Source organism: Fistularia commersonii, chromosome 6, assembly GCF_037954325.1.
Source record: "Fistularia commersonii isolate RoL2024-O1a breed Wild chromosome 6, RoL_Fcom_v1.0, whole genome shotgun sequence".
NCBI classification, from domain to species: Eukaryota; Metazoa; Chordata; class Actinopteri; order Syngnathiformes; family Fistulariidae; genus Fistularia; species Fistularia commersonii.
The window spans coordinates 12,736,208-12,755,028 of record NC_141289.1 but is presented as its reverse complement, the minus strand read 5'-3'; the positions used below and the strand labels follow the sequence as shown (position 1 = coordinate 12,755,028).

At 43.5% G+C, this 18,821-nt stretch overlaps 1 protein-coding gene across 1 annotated transcript; it reads left to right on the top strand.

The window, feature by feature from the left end:
* Nucleotides 1-495: 495 nt before the first annotated feature.
* LOC147233398 (putative ribonuclease ZC3H12C) lies at nt 496-17,868 on the top strand. Its single transcript, XM_086148176.1, has 6 exons — nt 496-773; nt 8,937-9,811; nt 9,907-10,046; nt 11,156-11,390; nt 11,951-12,057; nt 12,238-17,868. Exons 2-6 carry the CDS (start codon nt 9,006-9,008, stop codon nt 13,839-13,841), a joined length of 2,892 nt encoding a protein of 963 aa, XP_086004302.1. The 5' UTR covers nt 496-773; nt 8,937-9,005; the 3' UTR covers nt 13,842-17,868.
* The last annotated feature ends 953 nt before the right edge of the window (nt 17,869-18,821 follow it).

Genomic DNA, 18,821 nt, shown 5'->3' with positions numbered 1-18,821 from the left:
ATTAGTACTAGACGAAAAAGAAAGTAAAATTAAATAAGTAAATAAATAGATAGATAGATCAAAAAAAAACTTGCAAGGGGAGTATAATGTGCTTAATCTGGTGGTTCACAAGGAATCTCAGACAACAAACTGTATATTTTTTGGTTTTTGGATCTTTCCATAAGTTTTATATATAATATAAGTTTTATATATAATTGTATATACTTTATATACAATTCAAAATCGATTACAAAGAACGTAAAATTGGGGAAACACTTTTGCATTCTGCTATTGTGAATGAAGAGCTTGGCCTAAAATAACATTGACAAAGAGTTCCTTTCTTTTGTTGCTAGCCCAAAGGAAAGACTCTTTTTTTTAATTGAACACAAATAGCATAAATAAATATACATATATGCAGGTAAACATGGCAAGGTAGAATCGAATGTCAATGTCAAACATTGACAAACAATGTCAAACAATACAATGTCAGTATCACATGTCTATGTGTTTGTGCGAAATATCGCCGTCACCTTTTTCTTATTATTTTTTTGCACAATGCAATGTCAACCCCGGAAATGTCTTCGGAAGGCTTTTATTTTGAAAGGTCTCCCGCGCGTACGCCCCGCCGTGCCTACGGGCAACTTGACGCAGTCGCACTGGGTCACGCCGCGCGAGCCAGCCGGATGTTTTGCGTCGCCGGAATGAGATGGGAACGTTCGCCCGCTTGACGTCGAGGCGGATCGGACGGCTCCGGCTCCGGTTCCGGCGGCGGCTCCTCTTCCTCCTCCGACCGGGTGAGTGCGAGTTCCCCGGGGCTCGGCCCGTCTCCCTCGGCGGCCCGGGTGGCGTCGGGTCGCGGTGCTTGGACGCTGCGGGGAGGTCGTGACGGTGTGGGTTTTTTTTTCCGCCGTGGCCGTGCTCCGCTAACACTCCCCCCGCCCCGCCCAGACGGAGGCGCCTTCAACAGGCAGGTGCGGCCGCCGTGTTTGTCACCTGTTTGAGCGGAGGGGGAGGGAGGAGGGTTGGCTGTGTGGATGGAGGAAGAAGAAGAAGAAGAAGAGGAGGAGGAGGAAGGCCGGAGGCCGGATCAAAACAAGCGAGTTTCTTGCGTCTCCTCCGCTGTTTTGGAGCACCTGGTGGCTCAGCTGAGCGCTGGCCGGCGTCCCAAAGGGAAGTGGAGGAGGAGGTGTCGAGGTGTTGGCGCGTTTCTATGGAGACCTGAGGGGAAGCTTGATGACCAAAATTGTATGTGTTTAGGGGAGAGATCGATGCGGGAAATGAAGAGAATAACCTCAAGTGGACATCAGAGAATTTCCTAAAACTAAATTAAAACCCCCCAGACCCCCTGCTATTTATCCTGGTTTTCATGAACTATGCGCAGACATGGCATGTTGCGCAGAACTATGCGCAGACATGTTGCTTAAGGATATTTGCATCTCAACTCGGGCCAAGTGTCCAGGACCCAGAGCTGTTTCCACAGATATCTCATTGTGTGTGTGTGCTCCCTATATGGCGACCTCAGGGATCAGTGTATTCTCTGTAAAATGTCTGATCAGTTTGTCAAAGCTAAATTCTGGACAGCAGCAAAGTTTCTATTTACTTTGACATCACTATCAGGCCATTTGATGCCGTGTGTTTGGTTTAGATGCTGATGTTGTTTTTTAACTCAACACAGTCCAAAATGTCCCAATATTACCATCCACACAGGTTTCCGTGTATTCTGATGTTGATAACTTGTTGATTTTTAAGGGCAGCACTGGATATTAAGGTCAAACCCGATTTAATCTCAAAATGGATTTATATCATGTGTTAAAACCCAATAGACTCTATTGAGTTTTATTGAATTGAGTATGATGGGATTAATTCTTATCCATACCGTTTGTTCCATTCCCGGGGTTCTAGGGGGGTTGGAGCCTCGCCCAGCTGTCGTTGGGAGAAAGGCGGGGTTCCCCCTGGACCTGGATCGATCACAGGGTCACATATAGAGGCACACAACCATTTGCTCTGTCATTCACACGTCTGGGTAATTTTGCGTCTTCCGTGAACCTCCTGCATGTGTTTGGACTGCTGAAGGAAACCGGAGAACCAGAGAAAGTGAATGTCCAAACTCCACACAGAATGTGAATGTGCAAACTCCACACAGAAACATTTAATCTTTTTGGTTTTCTTTCTTTATTTATTTTTTCTTCCTCCTGAACACTGCCATCAATATTAATTCCGTAAACCCAACATTGGTCGGAGTTTACTGATTTAGTAGACTTAAACGGCGATAAACTCCTGATTACTTCCATGATCAGTTTATCAAATGAATTCAAAAGTTGTTTGGTTAGAGAGCTGGGAAACAATACTTCAAGAACTTAGCATGGGTATTTTAGGATTTTTTTTTTCAACTTTAATGTTTTCTTAAAGATGATTATGACGATTTTGATTTTAATCAAATAATAGTTAGAAGTAAAACTTGACTTACAACATATTACATCAGGAGTCTCAAACCTGCATCCCTTGACCCCTTGGGCGATGACTCGGCAAAAAGGTGCGTGTGATTAAAAATTTGCACCAACACTAATTTCTGACGTCAAGTAGGGGCCACAAAGTACTGGGACTAGGTGATCTTTTGACACATTGCAATGTTGCAAATTCATCGCACGAGTGTGTATTTCAGCCGAAACACACCAGGCCTCACACACAAATGACGTTTTACACCAATCTGTTCTTTGTCAGTGGTTTCAGCGCGGGCTGCAAACGCAGGCGGTAGAAGACAGAGGTCAGAGGTCACGAGGGGAAGGGGCTCCTCTTCTGTTGGCCAGACCTCGGTCAGATTATACATGATAATTGTTTTTTGTTGAAAGTGGCCAGATGGACAGTTACAGAGAAAATACTAGGTGGATGAAACAGATGAACAAACACAGACGGTTAAAGGGAGGGGTAAGATAACCTACGAGTATCCGTTAACTTGTGTGTTTTAACAAACAAACAAAAGGACTCAGTCCAGAAATAAATTTATTTAAAAACAAATGAGCTAGTGTGCAAAATTACAAACATGTCAACAGTTTCATATAAATGGGTCTGATTGTCATGTTTGATGGAGATTGTGCCAACAGAACACCTGTCAAACATAATCATGTAACTACAAAAAGCTCAACGGAATAGTAAATGAATAAATATTAATAAAACAATTTAACAACACTTTAATAATGTCTTTAATGGCAGTGTTACAAAATTCATCAGATATTAATTTATATAAACCTAACAATGTCTCATCATACAAAAGTGTAAAAAATGATCAGAGAAACTGTTTGTAAAGGATTATGAGCAATCAGTCTAGTCATCTTTTTTTTTATTCTTACTGGCATAAAAGTTATTTGCCTTCCTAAAAAATGGCAAAGAACACCTAGAAAATGTTTTTAATTAAAAAAACAACACAATTGATGACTACGTGTTTTCCATTAGTAAGTAAACATGCTTTTATAGCATAATCTCTGTTTATGCAGAATAAGCCTAAACATGCGGATTCTTTATGCCTTGCTCCAGCTTCAGAACTCGCTGCACTGCTCTGAGTGACTTCTGAGTTTTCTGTGTCCAAAGAGACTGTCGAGTGTTGCTGCAGGTGTTTTGGACAGCACACATACACACACAGACACACAGAAACACACACACTGTGTGTGTCTCGGCAGATGGTCTGCAGAGAGTCAATCGAGGCTCACAGTGTGTTTGGCCACTGTGCCGCTGGTCAGCTGTTGCGTCCCAGGGAAATACAACTCACACCACTGCTTCTTCCAATCAACTTCTTGTTTTCCTGTGGAGACACGAAACTGGACTAATTCTCTCCTATGAACATTTAACTTTGCAATTTTAAGTATTATATTTCTGTAGGCAGATGGCACTTGGCTCTTGCCGTGGCCTCATTTCAACCTGAGAAATAAAACTTTACCAAACCCAATTTTTTATATTTATTTTAAGTTTCCTCTTTGCCCCTCGCTGTTGCACTAACAGCATCGTAATCCCGTCCCGTTCCCGATGAAACGGCAAATTAGTTAATTGAAATAAATCTGCAACTCTTACATTTGTAATGCTTTTTCCTCTGGACATAGGCCAGAAATTATCCAACTGGCATCTCATCATTTGTGTGATTTATTTTTTGGTTTTTAAATCTTTTATTGAAGTAATTATCTTTTCATTATTAGTATTTTTATTTATTTATATTTTTTTTAATTACTATTTTGGAGCATTCCGACCACAATGTCATGTTGGCTCTTGGAAAAAAAGGAAAAAAGAAAATCAGGATAGTAATTTGTGTATAGCAATGCTTTTCTAGATGACAGGATTTTGTAAAAGTGCAGACTCACAGTAAACGCACACAGCTCGGTGAGCCTCGAACTGTATCAACTGTGTTTCATCCCTGCATTTATTTTATGTTCTCATGCACTCGGTTGACATTTCCATAAGAGCCATCCTGGATGGCTGTGCGTAGGTCAGTTGCATCGATGTGAATTCAGACAGGAATTTCTTCTTTTTATATGCATGTGAGGCTCCATAATCTTTCAAGTGACAGAAAACCAAACTTCCGAGTCATCAGCCCCAAGTGTGCCGTGACAATGAGGAGCAGGTCGCCTTCTGGCACTCATTGGGACATAAAACTTCTTGATGCCCCCCCCCCCCCCCATACTTGTCTTCTTCCCTCTTTCAGCTGTGCTACACTCCCCTCTGTCCTCTTGCACTCTCTTGAAGGCTGCGCTCGTGTTTCTGGCCATTCTTTCAAGCGCCCTCCGCACACTGCTCCCTCCCTCCCCTCAGGCTGAGACAAAGAGGGGAGGGTGACTGAAGAGCTCCATAGCCAGGTGTTCACCATTGCCGCCCAGGGAAGCAGCCCTCACACTACAGCTGCCCTCCCCAGCCTCCCATTGTGTGGCACTATTGTTGAATCGCCCACCCCTCCTTGATTCATTGGCCACACAGGGGAAGCCCTTTTCAGACTTGTGTGTGTGTGTGTGTGTGTGAGAGAGAGAGAGGGAGACACTGGTGGTGCGACCAGCACTCAGAAAACATGCATGTGTGGTGAGCACGCGTGCCTCGGGGAAACTGGGTGTTGCAGACTTAGCCGGCTGCCCCAGTCCCCCCATCCCCTACCCCCCCTGTCTCCGCGCCTCTTTGTGAGGCGGCTGTACTGTGATTGGCTGAGAGGCAGCCACTCTAAACAAGGGAATGGCCAACATTGTTGGTCCATCTGTTCTGGGACTCATTGTCCAACTTGGCTGATTTTGTACGAAAAAAAATCCAGCTCTGGAAGACAGACATCAGGGACAGTGGCGTCTGGCTGGATGATAAGCGCTGACTTGGAGCGAAGGACGCAGAACTGCCTATTGGACTTGAGCGTCTTTTTCTTCCCTTTCTTCAGCTAAACTGCTTTCCACTCTGGTTTTTAAGGATTTCAATGTATGGGAGCTACTCTGACACTTTTTCCCTATTGGTTGTTGATGCTGTTTACAGTTGGTAAGTGTGATGAAAGGCCACTGCGTTAAAGGTAAAACTTAAAATTATTAATGTCAGATACCTCTTAGAGGAGAAAAATTCAAGAGTTGCTTAATTATGTGTTCAGAGGATGCTGCAGGTTCAAATTGCATGACAGGTGTCCTTTGTACTTGGCCTTATATTCTCTTTATTTTCATTCAGCAATTTTGTTTCTTGTCAACAACTGTTATAGTGTGATTTATCTGTCCAAATCAAAGTTAACGATGAGTTACATTTCTCTAAATGTGTCTTCTGAGATGTTTGAGGTGAGGAGAGTCTTTCAAATCATGTCATATTTCTCAGTACCATGCAGATCAGTGTTATTTTCCAAAACCAAGCAGATATGATATAATGTGGTTCGCCGTTTTTATTTATTTTCGGCCTCTTTGGATCCGTGCGGCACAACTCCTGTGTGCAGAGACACAACAAGATGCAAATTACAATACAGACAATGGAACCGTAATACTGGTTCCAAATAATTGGATTTTGTAAAGAGTGGATAGCTGCCTCCTAAGTATGATATACTGAAATAAGTTTAGTCATCTATGGAACAAGTTAGACTAGAGATGCAACCCACAAGTCTGGGCCACAACATCACCACAGTAGAGTGAAGCAGATAGAAGTATGTGTGTCTGTGTGTGTGCGCACGGACGTCTCACTGGTGTGAGAGACAGTTGTGTGAGGACATCTGTTGCCCTGCTGCTGGCGGGGAAGGCCTAGCGTGCCTTCAGGAACACCACCCATACACACACACGCACACAATCCTTCAGGGGGCATCCCTCTTTTTTTTGGCAATAAGATTTTCACTGTGTCATGCAGTACTGGACAACCTACTCTTGTCCCCCCTTGCCCCTTTCAGACAGTGCCCATTCCCCCCCCATCTTTCTTCAACACCCCCACCCATCGTCACACAAACTCACAAAGCCCCCATATACAAAGGACTGAGAGGACAGTGTTACATATTCATTACTGCCTCATCAAAGCCTGTAGCGGTGCTGGGGGGGTGCGGGCCTGCCGGCGTTTGAAAGATGCACCCACTTACTCCCAAGTTGTGGACATGGTGCCATGAGGTTAATCCGCTGCGGGGCCCAGCCGTTCAGTGAGAGCGAGACCACACTAGAAGAGTTCTGAAAAAATGGCGATACTCAGGGAAAAGGCTCATTCACAGCAAATTTCTGCCAGAAAACAAGGAGGCATCAGGGTGCAGTTAAATAGGAAGCACTCGAAGGATCCCTCACACAGAGGCCAGGGAAGACCTGCTCAAATATTTACAGAGCAGTTAATAATTTTAATGTTCTAATGACTAACACATGACTGTTTCTGTCTTTCTACAGAGGTAGAAAGTTTTATGTGTTTAATGACTTTTCAGTTAATGCCAGATTACCACTCAATAAAATGAGTCAGTCAAGTTAACAAGACCTGAAGTCCCCTTTTTAGCAGCAGATTATAAGCTACTCTCCTGCTGATTGGAAAATATATATATTCTTCTTAATATTAACTTTCCTGACATTTTAAGAAGTACTTATCAACCATGGAGGGATGGAATGACTGAAATATCCATCAGTGTTTCTGCTTATTTTATAATGTTCTGCTTGTTCCTCAGGCAGTATAACGAATGGCCTGAGGAAAAAAAAAAACACTGAACAGATACTTTGGATGTGTCAGATTAGGCCATTATCAGCGCTGCTCACAGCAGTGTGAGTCACTTGCAATATTGTATCTTTTGTGTGTCTCTGGTGTCCCTGGGCATCATGAACACCCACACCAATTGATGTTCCGTCATTGCTGCTGGTTTGTTGATGGAGAAGGATGCCGGAGGGGCACACTTAGACCAACCCAACCCTACTCCTTCCTCTAACTGGACTGTTGACTGTGTGTGTGTTTGTTTGTCTGTGTGTGTGTGTGTGTGTGTGTGTGTGTGTGTGTGTGTGTGTGTGTGCGTGCGCACACGTGCGCGGCTGTGCATGCAAGCGTGCGCGGAAGGTGGCTGCTGACTGAATGCCGCAGCCTCTGTCTTGGCATTTGTTAGGGAGAATGCTTTCAACAGCTGTAGCTTAGCAACAGCAGCTCAGCCATGTTGCTAAGCAGCCTCTTTTTCATAAAATGCACTCCGCCCCTCCACCCTCTTCCCCCACCCACCAGCTTTCAGTCAATTCCCTTTACATCATGAGTTCCACTGAGATTACTAAGGTTTGAATTTGGGTTTTTAGGTCAGGAGACGTACATAAACAGTTTTAAGCACTGTCTAACGGCTATTACTGTTTTTTGGCTGTACATTTTTGTTTGATCCTCTGAATGTGTTCGTGTGAGTGTGTAAAAGTCCTTGAGTGTGTGTGAATTATATGGTCTGGTGTGTCATCTCCACGGTAAGAAGAAGCCATGTGGTTTGTAACATGTGATTGTTGGCTGCAGGTCTATTTCCTCCCGATTATATCCTTCCTCTTTTATCAATGTCTTAAGTTGTTTTTCCGTTGCAGATGTAAAACAACCAAGTCATGAAAAACACCACAACTCCGCACAAAGTTAAACTTTGAAGATGTGACCACACATTTTAGCTTGTTTTTTTTTTAAGCCCTAGTAACAGTTTTTCCTCTTTTATGTTACTGTTATAGTTCATAGAAGGCTTCTCTTTTTTCATATTATGAAATGATATAGTTTCATGTTTTGCTTTTCTTGTTTCTGCTGTGCTGAGAATGTACTCCACGATACACTTCTATCCAATTCATGACCCAATATCAACTTTTTTCCACAATGTTTTGCATAATTTGTCTTGAGTTCAAAATTTGACACCTATCAGATCAGCCTCCCATTATCTCTGCATTAAACACATTACTTTGGCTTCCTGCTGACGTTCATTTTAATGAGTGACTCCCACCAGCCCAGTGGGAAGAAACATATGGACTGTAATCACTAGGTGGAATCTAAAATGGCCTGTCTGTCTTTTTTCCCCCTCTCTTGTTTCCTCCTGCAGATTAATGCACCGTGGAGTTGCTCTATAAAATCGCACTGGGGCCCAAAAGAAGAAAAAAAAAGCAGGAGCCCATTAATTAGGGTTAAGGGCTCCGGCTGGCCCTTTATGTCGCCCCGCCTGGCGCTCATCTGCGTCTTCAACTGCCTTACGCAGCGGCTCAGAACAAGATTAGCATGAAGCCTACAGGGTGGATTGATAAGTCTGATTTTCCTGAAAATGAGACACAGCACTGACTCATTATTATCGTGGAACCGCAGTGCCTGTTTGAAGATCCACAATTTTCAAATGATTTCCCCTATAAATTTCCTGCGCTGTGTGTGTGTATTATTTTTTAAAAGACCAATTAGTTAAGGATGAAGGAACTTCATTAGGTTCATAATATAATTGTCACTCAGCCTAATTACGTGGACTGCGGTTTTACATGACGCATTGGAAGTCTTAATGTAATTTTAATTTTTCTTCCCATCCTCTGTTTTAGGTACTGATGATTCCAGCTTTGTGAGAGGGCAGCAGTTGGCCTGCGGTTCTGGATGTCTGTGACAGATCCATGGGCCAAAAGGACCATGTGGAGGCCGGAGCAGATCATATCCTCGACCTGGAGCTGGGTTTGGAGTATCTCCACATAGTGGGGTCTGACCGGCAGGCTGGCGGCGCTGACGGACCCCCTGCTATGGAGGAGCAGGGGGAGAACTCTACTGAGTGCAGTGCCACCACTTCCCCTCCGCAGGGTCCGTTTGAGGAAAGTGCCGGGTCAGATGTCAAGAACAAGCCGGCGCCGTCTTCCACTGCAACTTGCCCTGTCAGCCACAGCCCAGATGGGGGGGAAAGGGGGTTAACTCCCAGCAAAAGCACCCACCAGCCGCTCTGTCGGACCCAGTGTGTGGATTTGGGGACTGAAGGGCCCCCTGAGCCCCCATCTGAGCTGGAACAAGACAACTCTGTTAAGTCATCTCCACATAGCTCCCCATGTAAGCAAACCCCAGAGCCTCCTTCCATCCCCTCTATGACGGAAGCAGCACCTGCAGTCACTGACAAAGAGTACCAGGCCAAACTAGATTTTGCACTGAAGCTGGGTTACTCCGAGGACACGGTGCGACTTGTGCTGTCCAAGCTGGGTCCCGACACTCTCATCAATGACATACTTGGAGAGCTGGTCAAACTGGGAACATCGGAATCCGAGCAGCCAGCAGGGTCTTCAGCTTCTACTTCATCTTCTTCATCCTCCTCTTCTTCTTGTGGTTGTTCTGAAGTGCCCGAACTTCAGCGGTCTGACTCACCATGTCCATCAGACTCCTTGGCAGATCAGGATAACCTGCGTCCGATTGTGGTAGACGGGAGTAACGTAGCCATGAGGTGAGCCGAAGGTCAAAGCGGGGCTTTTTTTTTTTTTTTTTTCCATAAAGCCATCCTCAGTCATTGTGTTTATTTCCTGTGTTCTGTGTCCGCAGCCATGGCAACAAGGAAGTTTTTTCCTGCCAGGGCATCCAGCTGGCTGTAGATTGGTTCCTAGAGCGTGGCCACCATGACATTACAGTGTTTGTCCCTGCATGGAGGAAAGAACAGTCCCGCCCGGATGCCCCAATAACAGGTTAGTGCTGGAGGTCAGATGACACACACACACACACACAACACACACACACACACACACACACACACACACACACACACACACACACACACACACACACACACACGCACACACTCACTTCACACTAGGTTTCTATGTGTCTTTGACAAAAAAAAATTCCAAATAATCCCCAAACATGGAAAATTAGAAACAAGTTTCAGTAAATGAATGACATTGCCATAATAACATCGAAGTAATCAAGAAACATACAATGTTGTTTGGAGTGCTGTGCTTTCAAAAGAATAGGAACTTGTTCATTTTAAATTCTGTATTTTCTCTTCTATTCATGCTGATGTTCATTGATATGAAAGAAGATAGTCATATCAATCTTTTTTATCAAAAATAATTAAATAATCAGTGCAACATGGAATTGAACTATTCCTTGAATAGAATAGAATGCACCTTTAATTGTCTGCAGTGAGGAAATTTCAATAACAACTGGTTTCATAATTGATTTATCTGGAAATCATGCTTAAAGCCGAAAGCTGAAATGGATGACAAACCATTTACAGGATGACAAACCATTAATTGCGGCAGCTCTAGAATTCAAAAGAATGGATTTTTGCCTTAACATACAGCACGCTTCTGTTGATGCTCCTCTTTGAGAAACACATAGGTCAGTGGTTCTTAACCTTGTTGGAGGCACCGAACCCCACCAGTTTCATATGCTCATTCACCGCACCCTTCTTAAGTAAAAAATACAATATGATTATCACTCAGACACATATACAGCCCTCTCTAAGCGATCTGATAGGGAGGTCTCACTCTGCTGCATAAACCAGCGACCTCAAAGCGGACCGGTAGGAAATCTCAGTGCGGGACGCTTTCAATGACTGTGCCCACTAACTGCAGACTAGAGTGAGGGGTGGGCCTCTGCGGCGGAGGCTCCACCGAACCCCTGAGACCGACTCACCGAACCCCTAGGGTTCGATCGAACCCAGGTTAAGAACCACTGACATAGGTGTTTGGGTGCCGCCAAAAAAGTCGTTGAAAACCATCTCTACAAAAGAGGGTACTCCGAGATGCCGCTGTGATATCGCCCTGTCCCTCCGTTAATCCCCCCTCTTTAGACCAAGACATCCTGCGACGTCTAGAGAAGGAAAAGATCTTGGTCTTCACTCCCTCGCGGCGTGTTCAGGGTCGCCGTGTTGTCTGCTATGACGATCGGTTCATTGTCAAGCTTGCCTTTGAATCGGATGGCATCATCGTCTCCAATGACAACTATAGAGACTTGGCCAATGAGAAACCAGAGTGGAAGAAGTTCATTGACGAGCGGCTGCTGATGTATTCCTTCGTCAATGACAAGTAAGCTGGATTATTCATGATCCTTACAACTGATATTTCAAAAAGTTATGACTCTAAAAGTAAATAGTATGATTTTTTTTTTAATCTCAGTTGCCACTTTCAGACACCCAGATCACTTTACAATGCAAATGACAAATAATATGCATCAACATGCAAAAAGCACGTTTATTCTTTTAACGGCATAGATAATATAACTGTGTCTTTTGCTTCTTATTTGTTTAGATGGTGTTACTAAGAGTTGCAGCACAAATTGTCCTGCTAGAAATGAAACTCAGATTTTGGAAGCAGTTTACTTGAGACTTTTATTCACATTCTTGCTTCTACAAGAAACTATTCATAAAAGGTCTATGGATTATCCTAAGCACTTAACCTGGAAATTTTGGCAATAAAAATAAACCCTGTTTGGTCAAACTGTATTCAAAATACACATTTCTCTCCATGGATGTCCATGTCCATGTCCATGGATGATATGCCTTCTTTTGTGTGAGCGGGTGAGCTTTTCCTTTTAACCTCTATTGAATCATCTTTTTCTTGCCTAATTCTGCTTTTCCGTCTCTTAGATTCATGCCCCCAGATGATCCTCTTGGTCGTCATGGTCCCAGTTTAGATAATTTCCTGAGAAAAAGGCCAATCATGCCAGAACAGAAGAAGCAGCCTTGCCCATATGGTGAAATACATAGATTTACATATAAGTCAACTAACTTAAGTAATTCTGTCTTGCACAATCTAAAACATGACTGTTAAAAAACAAGTTTAGGTGTGGTAATGTGTGAGCAATTTGTGCTGGTTGACAGGCAGTGTTTTCCAGCTGATTATATTACTGAACTAAAACCATTTGTCTCTTCAGGAAAGAAGTGCACTTATGGCCACAAGTGTAAGTATTACCATCCAGAGAGAGGGGCTCAGCCTCAGCGTGCAGTGGCTGATGAACTGCGTGCAAGCGCAAAAAACTGCATTACAACAAAGAACCAGGGAGATGCTGGGCTTGTTAAGAGCCACAGCGTGCCAGCGAGTGGTATAGAGGCGAAAAAAGGCGCCCCAAAACGGCAGTCTGACCCCAGCATACGAGCTCTGTCCTACAGCGATGCTGAGGAGAAGCTGCTAGCAAAAGGAAGGGCCGAGAGCCTGAAGAACAGTATATGTGGCAGTAGCGGCAGCAATTCCTCAAGCAGCAGTTGCAGTGGGAGTATAACCATGCCCCCAGCTCCAGGGGGCCCACCAGCTGGACTCAGCATTCCCCAAGACCAACAGTCCAGAGCAGCTACCCCCCACAGTCTCCTACCAGCCCCCAATCATGACCTTTACCCTCACTGTGAGTCTCCAGACCTGAGCTATTACACAGTAGCACGTGCCTACTCTGGCCTGAGCCTGTCCTCTCGACGGAGCCCAGACTGCCGCTTCCCCAATGACACGGACCTACGGCTCGGCTCGATGGGCTCTGCGGGTTCCGAATGTGGCAGTGAAAGCAGCGTCAGCTGCGGTAGCAGCTGTGACTCTTATAACGAGAGGCCATGTCCTGGATGCCCCCCAGACAGTTTACTAGAGGACAGCGTCCGATATGCTAATCCCCACAGCCGGCTGTATCCACACCACGCCACAGCAAACCATGAACTTTGTGGCCTTCATCCTGCAGATTACCCAAACATCCAACACAGCCACGCTTCTAACACAGGAGTGCACAGCTACCACCTGAGCGTGGCACGAGGGCAAAGCTGTGCTCATGATGCGCCCCCAGATGCTCCCCCAAAGCGTCCTCTTTTCCCATTACCCCCTCATCTCCAGCACCAGCCGCTGACCGCACGCTCTAGCTGTCCAGGCGACTACCACTCATTGCCCCAGTCTAGCCCTCACCCCCCTGGCTCCCCTCTTGGCCACTGCCTGGCCCCCACTAGAGCAGAGAGTGTGTCAGACTCCCATTTGTATGAACACCTCTCTACATCACACCATCACCATCGTCCCAAAGCCTTGCCCAGCTGGGACACATACTACAGGCAGCCACCTTTGCCGCCTCGGTATGAACCATTATCCTATCAGAGTCTGCCAGATACGCACCAGGCATCCTGGCACACCCCTCCGTGGGACAGCTACACCCCGCACCACTCCTCGCACCCTGCTCTCCATCCCTCCCCGACTCATTATATAAATCATCCCCTGCCTCCAGCTCACTCTTCCCACCCGTCTCTTCCATCGAGCACACCTCTCCCGACGTACCCACCGAACACCACCCACCTCACAGTGCCTACCCACGCTCCCTCCACCTTCATGTCACAGCACCCAGAATCGCCTGCACATGGTCGCTATGGTGACGTAAGGGAGAAAGTGTACATCAACCTGTGCAACATCTTTCCCTCAGAGCTCGTGAGCCGGGTCATGGCCAGGCGCCCTCATATCACAGACCCCCAGCAGCTGGCGGCGGCCATCCTGGCCGAGAAAGCTCTGACAGGCTACTGAAGGAGGAGGGACAGTTTAGTCTCCTGGGTGGATAACAAAAGCAATGTGATAACATAAAATGTGGATTTTTGCATCAGCAGAACCCTATAGAATTTGTATTTGCATGATGTGAAGCATGAGGGATTTGCATGGTAGAAGCTGGAATGTTTTCTTCTTTTTTTTTTTCTTTTGAAAAAAAAAAAAAAAAAAGGAGAGCTATTGCTATTCTCAAGACAGTGAGAGAATGCTCATCCTTGTAGGTCTTTAATGCCGAAGATAATCTAAATCCAGCTCTGGTCTCTGCTCAGACACAACTAAACCAACCATGCTGTGAATAGCAGAGAGAGAAAAGTGAAAGCTCAAGTTGAGTAGAAACCTAAAGCTTGTACAAGAGCCACTCTGATGCGAATTGATGTAGTGGCTTATTCAGTGTCTTTCACAAGCAGGACTAGTTATGCAGCAAAATTAAAAGGCACGTTCCAGTTTCAAGTCGAATCAACAGGGAATTGGTTTAGAATTACAAATGCAATTTATTCAACGTTAAATGAATGTCACCACATTTTGAACCAGTTATGGATCTTTTGCGAGTACACTTTCACAATATTTACATTTTTCACAATTTTCTCTCTGACCTAAATTAGAGAGTTTAAATATTCTAAATGCAGTAGTGTTGCACCAGGGGAATGAACTTGTCTTCTTCATAACAATTAAGAGAGTAACATGGATAATTATTTCAAGGGATGTGCTGACATTTTGAGAAATGACTGCTTGCCATGAACCTCAAAGTAAGAATGGGGGTTTTCTGACTAGTATATGTAAGAGCAGCAAGACTTTCTAAGGTTATTTGCTAAGTGCCCACTAATTGTGATAAAGCTAGCATTTACATATTGTATTGTCTCGCTATAAGGCTGGGAAAGTAGTTCTAGCTGTATTTTCCACAACAATTACGTTTCACTGTTTTAAATCACTATTTCAGAAAGGGGCGAATGCATGAGTCAAGAGATCAGGTGTCACTGATAGAGCTTAGCTAACAAGATGGTTTGGGATGCACACACACTCAATAGAGAAGGGGATCTTTTGTCTTGACTTACTGTCAGGAAACTCTTCTGGTTTATTTCGAATGTCTTTCTTCTGCAGTTTTTTCAACTGGTCAGAATTTTCAAAAAACCGTTTGAACCTACTGATCGAGCGAGGTCAGTGTATGATATTAATCTCCATGTGTCGTCCAGCTGTTTGTGAGGTAATTCAACGTTTGTAAAACTAGATGTATGGAAGATAGTCATCTTATTTGAGATGACATGGTCAGAGTTGTTGCTGTAGAGATGGGTGACCCTGTCGTGTGTACCTTAGTTTTAGTAAGGGACATCTCTCTCTATATACATATGTATATCTCTGGCCCTTTATTTTGGGTCAATCCTGGTACCTGCTACAGGCAAAACATCGTGACACCAGTAAATGAAACATTTATGTAGTGTAAATATATTTAACAGAGTGCTCTGCTGTGCTTTTTGGCTGACAGTGTCTCCTGTTGTCTGTAGCAGATCCCAGCTGAATCCATGCTAGACAGAGAAAAACCTTGTTTGATACAAATTGTATCATTAACTAAGTCGCTGATGTTATATACAGTACATGGACTTGTTGATCTGTATTTATTGAACACATTTGGTGTATTGCTATATGATGAAGTACATTGACAGTTGTGTTCCAATCGAGATGTTCCCACATATAATCTTGTGGAAATAGCTTTGAGACAATAATGTTTTGAGACAAAGCAGTTTGCCCACTTTTTGTGGGTATAACCACTTTTTTTTCCACTGCGTTCTTTGGTTTGAATCCGGTTTACTCTCATCATGATCTCTGACTCGATAATCTGCTAATGTTTCACCAAGGTTTACTGGTAGAAAAACAAATGGTCCATTAAGGAAAAGAAGTTTTGTTCTCTGAGATGAGGGTGGGGTCAGTTACCATAGTAAAACAGTAACTAGGTTTTCTTTAAATAATATTATAAACTTCAGGGTTATGGGTCTTTTTTTTTAAGAAAAAACTTCTTAGCACTACAATATCCGTATCTTAAACGAGAGCAGATAGTCTGGAGGAGCCAGGGTTAAAGCCGGGCGTTTTTCTCATACTAGTTCAATCGAGTCACTGAGGTGACCTGTTATTCACGATCTCGTATTTTACCATTTGAATCCAATAGGGGGCAGCATGACGGTCACATTCTACACACGCGGCCAAACAAGTACCTCAGGACGGCCCCTTGACTGACTGCCAAGATGATGAGGAACTTTGAGTTATTAACAACCGGACGATCTCCTGTCCGTATCTGATCTGCAAATTCCAAGTGGTGATATGATGACTTAATCGTTTCGCTCAGCTAGTCTTTTGGAACTTAGGAAGTGTAGGAACCCTACGTTGCTGCAGAACCGGGGACAGCGGTGGCAGGACCGCAGTCCCAGGACCGACAAGTGACGCCACCTGCCCAGATGTGCTAATGAGCGGCTACATTGCTTCTGACGTGACGGTTAAGCCAGAAGCTTCTGTGGTGGTGTGCGCAGTGGGGAAAAAAAGTCACTTTTGCCATCTTACTCAAACATGTTCCTGTTTTATACTTGTAATTTTAGACTACCTCGTTTAGAGACCGTATTTTCGCCCTCCAAAAGCAAGACCAGGAAGTAAGTTTGATACTTACGTCTAAAGAATTGTTTGTCATTCTCCTCTCCCTGTCATTTCTTTCTTTTTTTTTTGTGCCCTGCTTGTTAGCTAGGTTAGCAGCGAATTTGGTACAATCACGGCCCTTCCACACACCATGCTCACTCTCACTTTGTGGTGAAACAACACAAAACACGGACACAATTTTTTTCTGGCTTTATCTACCTTCAAATATTTATTCTTATATTCTTATAATTGTTAAGTAGACGGACCGACCCCGGCAGTGTTTAAAAAGTACTTTTGGGTGAATCCAGTATCCTGTGGCGACCATTTTGAATGACGTAGCTTGGCTGGTAACATAGACTGTTGCCAAGATAATAACATACGCCCGTACACTATCTGAAATGCTGTAAGAGTAATTTTCCTACATATTCTGTGTGGACATAATTTTTTTGCTCCTGCAAACAGGTTTAGATTCAGACGCCAAATGGGTGCTTGTTTAGCTAATGCTACTATTTTGTGATTGCGAACGCCACTTGTACGGACATTAAAGTAGTAGACTATTAAATATACAGTCTTAATATTTATTTGAAATTTGAGCCCGTATTTTTGGACAGAAACTTAAATCAATAAGCTATTCTTGTTGATGACTGCGGTTTTTCCAATGGCCAAACAATCACGTTGGTGTTACTGCACATAATAGCCAGGCAGTCATTTCCCCTTCAAAATGGCCGCCAAGGATCCAGAGTATTCCGTGAATCGTTCATATAGTTTGTCACAAGCCAGCAACATGTAGCTCACTGGTTTCTTTCCTATCCAACGTGTCTGATTGTACAGATGTGAAAAGTTGTACAATAACATGCTGTTGATGAGAGAGAGTTATGTGTGTATTGAAGAAGCGCCTTCTCTTTGGCCTCCTGGCACTGTGTGTCAGCGTGGCACCTGAGGGTGGGCCCAAAGTAATGCCTCTTCATGGCATTGTGCTTATGACACATCCAATACTCTGAACTATGTTCAGCTAACTGGTAAGCATGTTTTTTTGTTTTCGTGTACATATTGGTATATTGAAATTTGTTGTGCTGTTGTTGTGACGTGTCAGCAGTTCTAGATGCCTCTGTACTCATCTGTACATAAAACTGGAATGTTTTTTTTTCTGCTTTTCAATCATTTATTTCAGATACCTGTTAGTCTTAACTACAGCACAGAGCCATCCTTTAACATACAATACAGTAGTTGGTAGGAATGCAGCCTTTTTTTTTTTTTAGAAGGTTTCACTTCACTCAATGATACGGATGCAGGTTTCCTCCAAAATTATTAGTTTTCAAAATGCACTTGATGCTAGTTCATGAATATGGAAATCAAACTGACTTTTGTGATGTACTGTAGATAGTATTAAAAACACTTCATTCTGGAAGGAAGCAAATATGTTTCACATTATATTTAAATGTTGCCAGTAGAATATCAGCATCAATCATAATATTGATTTAAACATTCCCATGTGTGGCTGTGATTAATTAAAAGATACCACATTAAAAAAAAAAGTGTCAATTGACTGTTCTGTAAAGTTCAAGTTCCTAATTGCCTCTTTCCATATTCTAGTTTCAGACTGTATTTGCACTTGAGAACTATACTGTTTGCTCTGATATTTTCTTTTAACACGTCAGTAATTCTATTAGTGATTGATATTTAATATGCGAGGCATTAAATACTAAATTTGCAAAAACGTTTTTCAGATTTTACTATCCCCATATTTTTCTATTTTCCACTAAACTTTTTAACCCTATTTCTTCAATTTTTGTTTTTGCAGTATTATATTCCATTAGATTTGATAGGATTAATAGTTTTTAGATTTAAACATTTGTATTTGAAGCTACTAATTTCTTGCGAGCATACTTAAGTCGGACACTGAATGTATCCACACTCAGTATATCACATTGGCTATGCACTGTATGTTAATTTTGTGAGAAATGTCTGGATGTTATTAGACTCATAATGTATGCACACACATTGTTTAAAGACTAACTGCACCACAGTGCGCTGCACCTCTTCACACCATTTGATGAGTTTCGGTGCGCATCCTAGTTTTCACAAAATGACTTTTCCCCCATATTCTTGACAGAAATCAAGTAAATATGCACAGGCATTGAGTAGTTGCAGAGCCCTTGGTGTGCTGACCCCTGGCAGACTAATCAATAACTAACAATAGCTGCTGCCTAAGCTAAGACTTGATGTGGAGGCAGGGACCAGGTCAAAAATGTGGCCATGATGAATGGGATGGAGCAGAAAGGGCCAACAGGGGGGCAAGAACTCAGAGCTAGGGTGAGCGTCTCTTTTTACATGTTACACAGGCAA

What these genes read in the sequence shown, in the direction of transcription:
- LOC147233398 (XM_086148176.1), top strand. Translation starts at nt 9,006, where the DNA reads ATGGGCCAAAAGGACCATGTGGAGGCCGGAGCAGATCATATCCTCGAC. An exon ending in CCCGGATGCCCCAATAACAG is followed by an intron (nt 10,047 to 11,155) that starts GTTAGTGCTGGA and finishes CCCCCTCTTTAG; the next exon opens with ACCAAGACATCCTGCGACGT. An exon ending in GAAGCAGCCTTGCCCATATG is followed by an intron (nt 12,058 to 12,237) that starts GTGAAATACATA and finishes TTGTCTCTTCAG; the next exon opens with GAAAGAAGTGCACTTATGGC.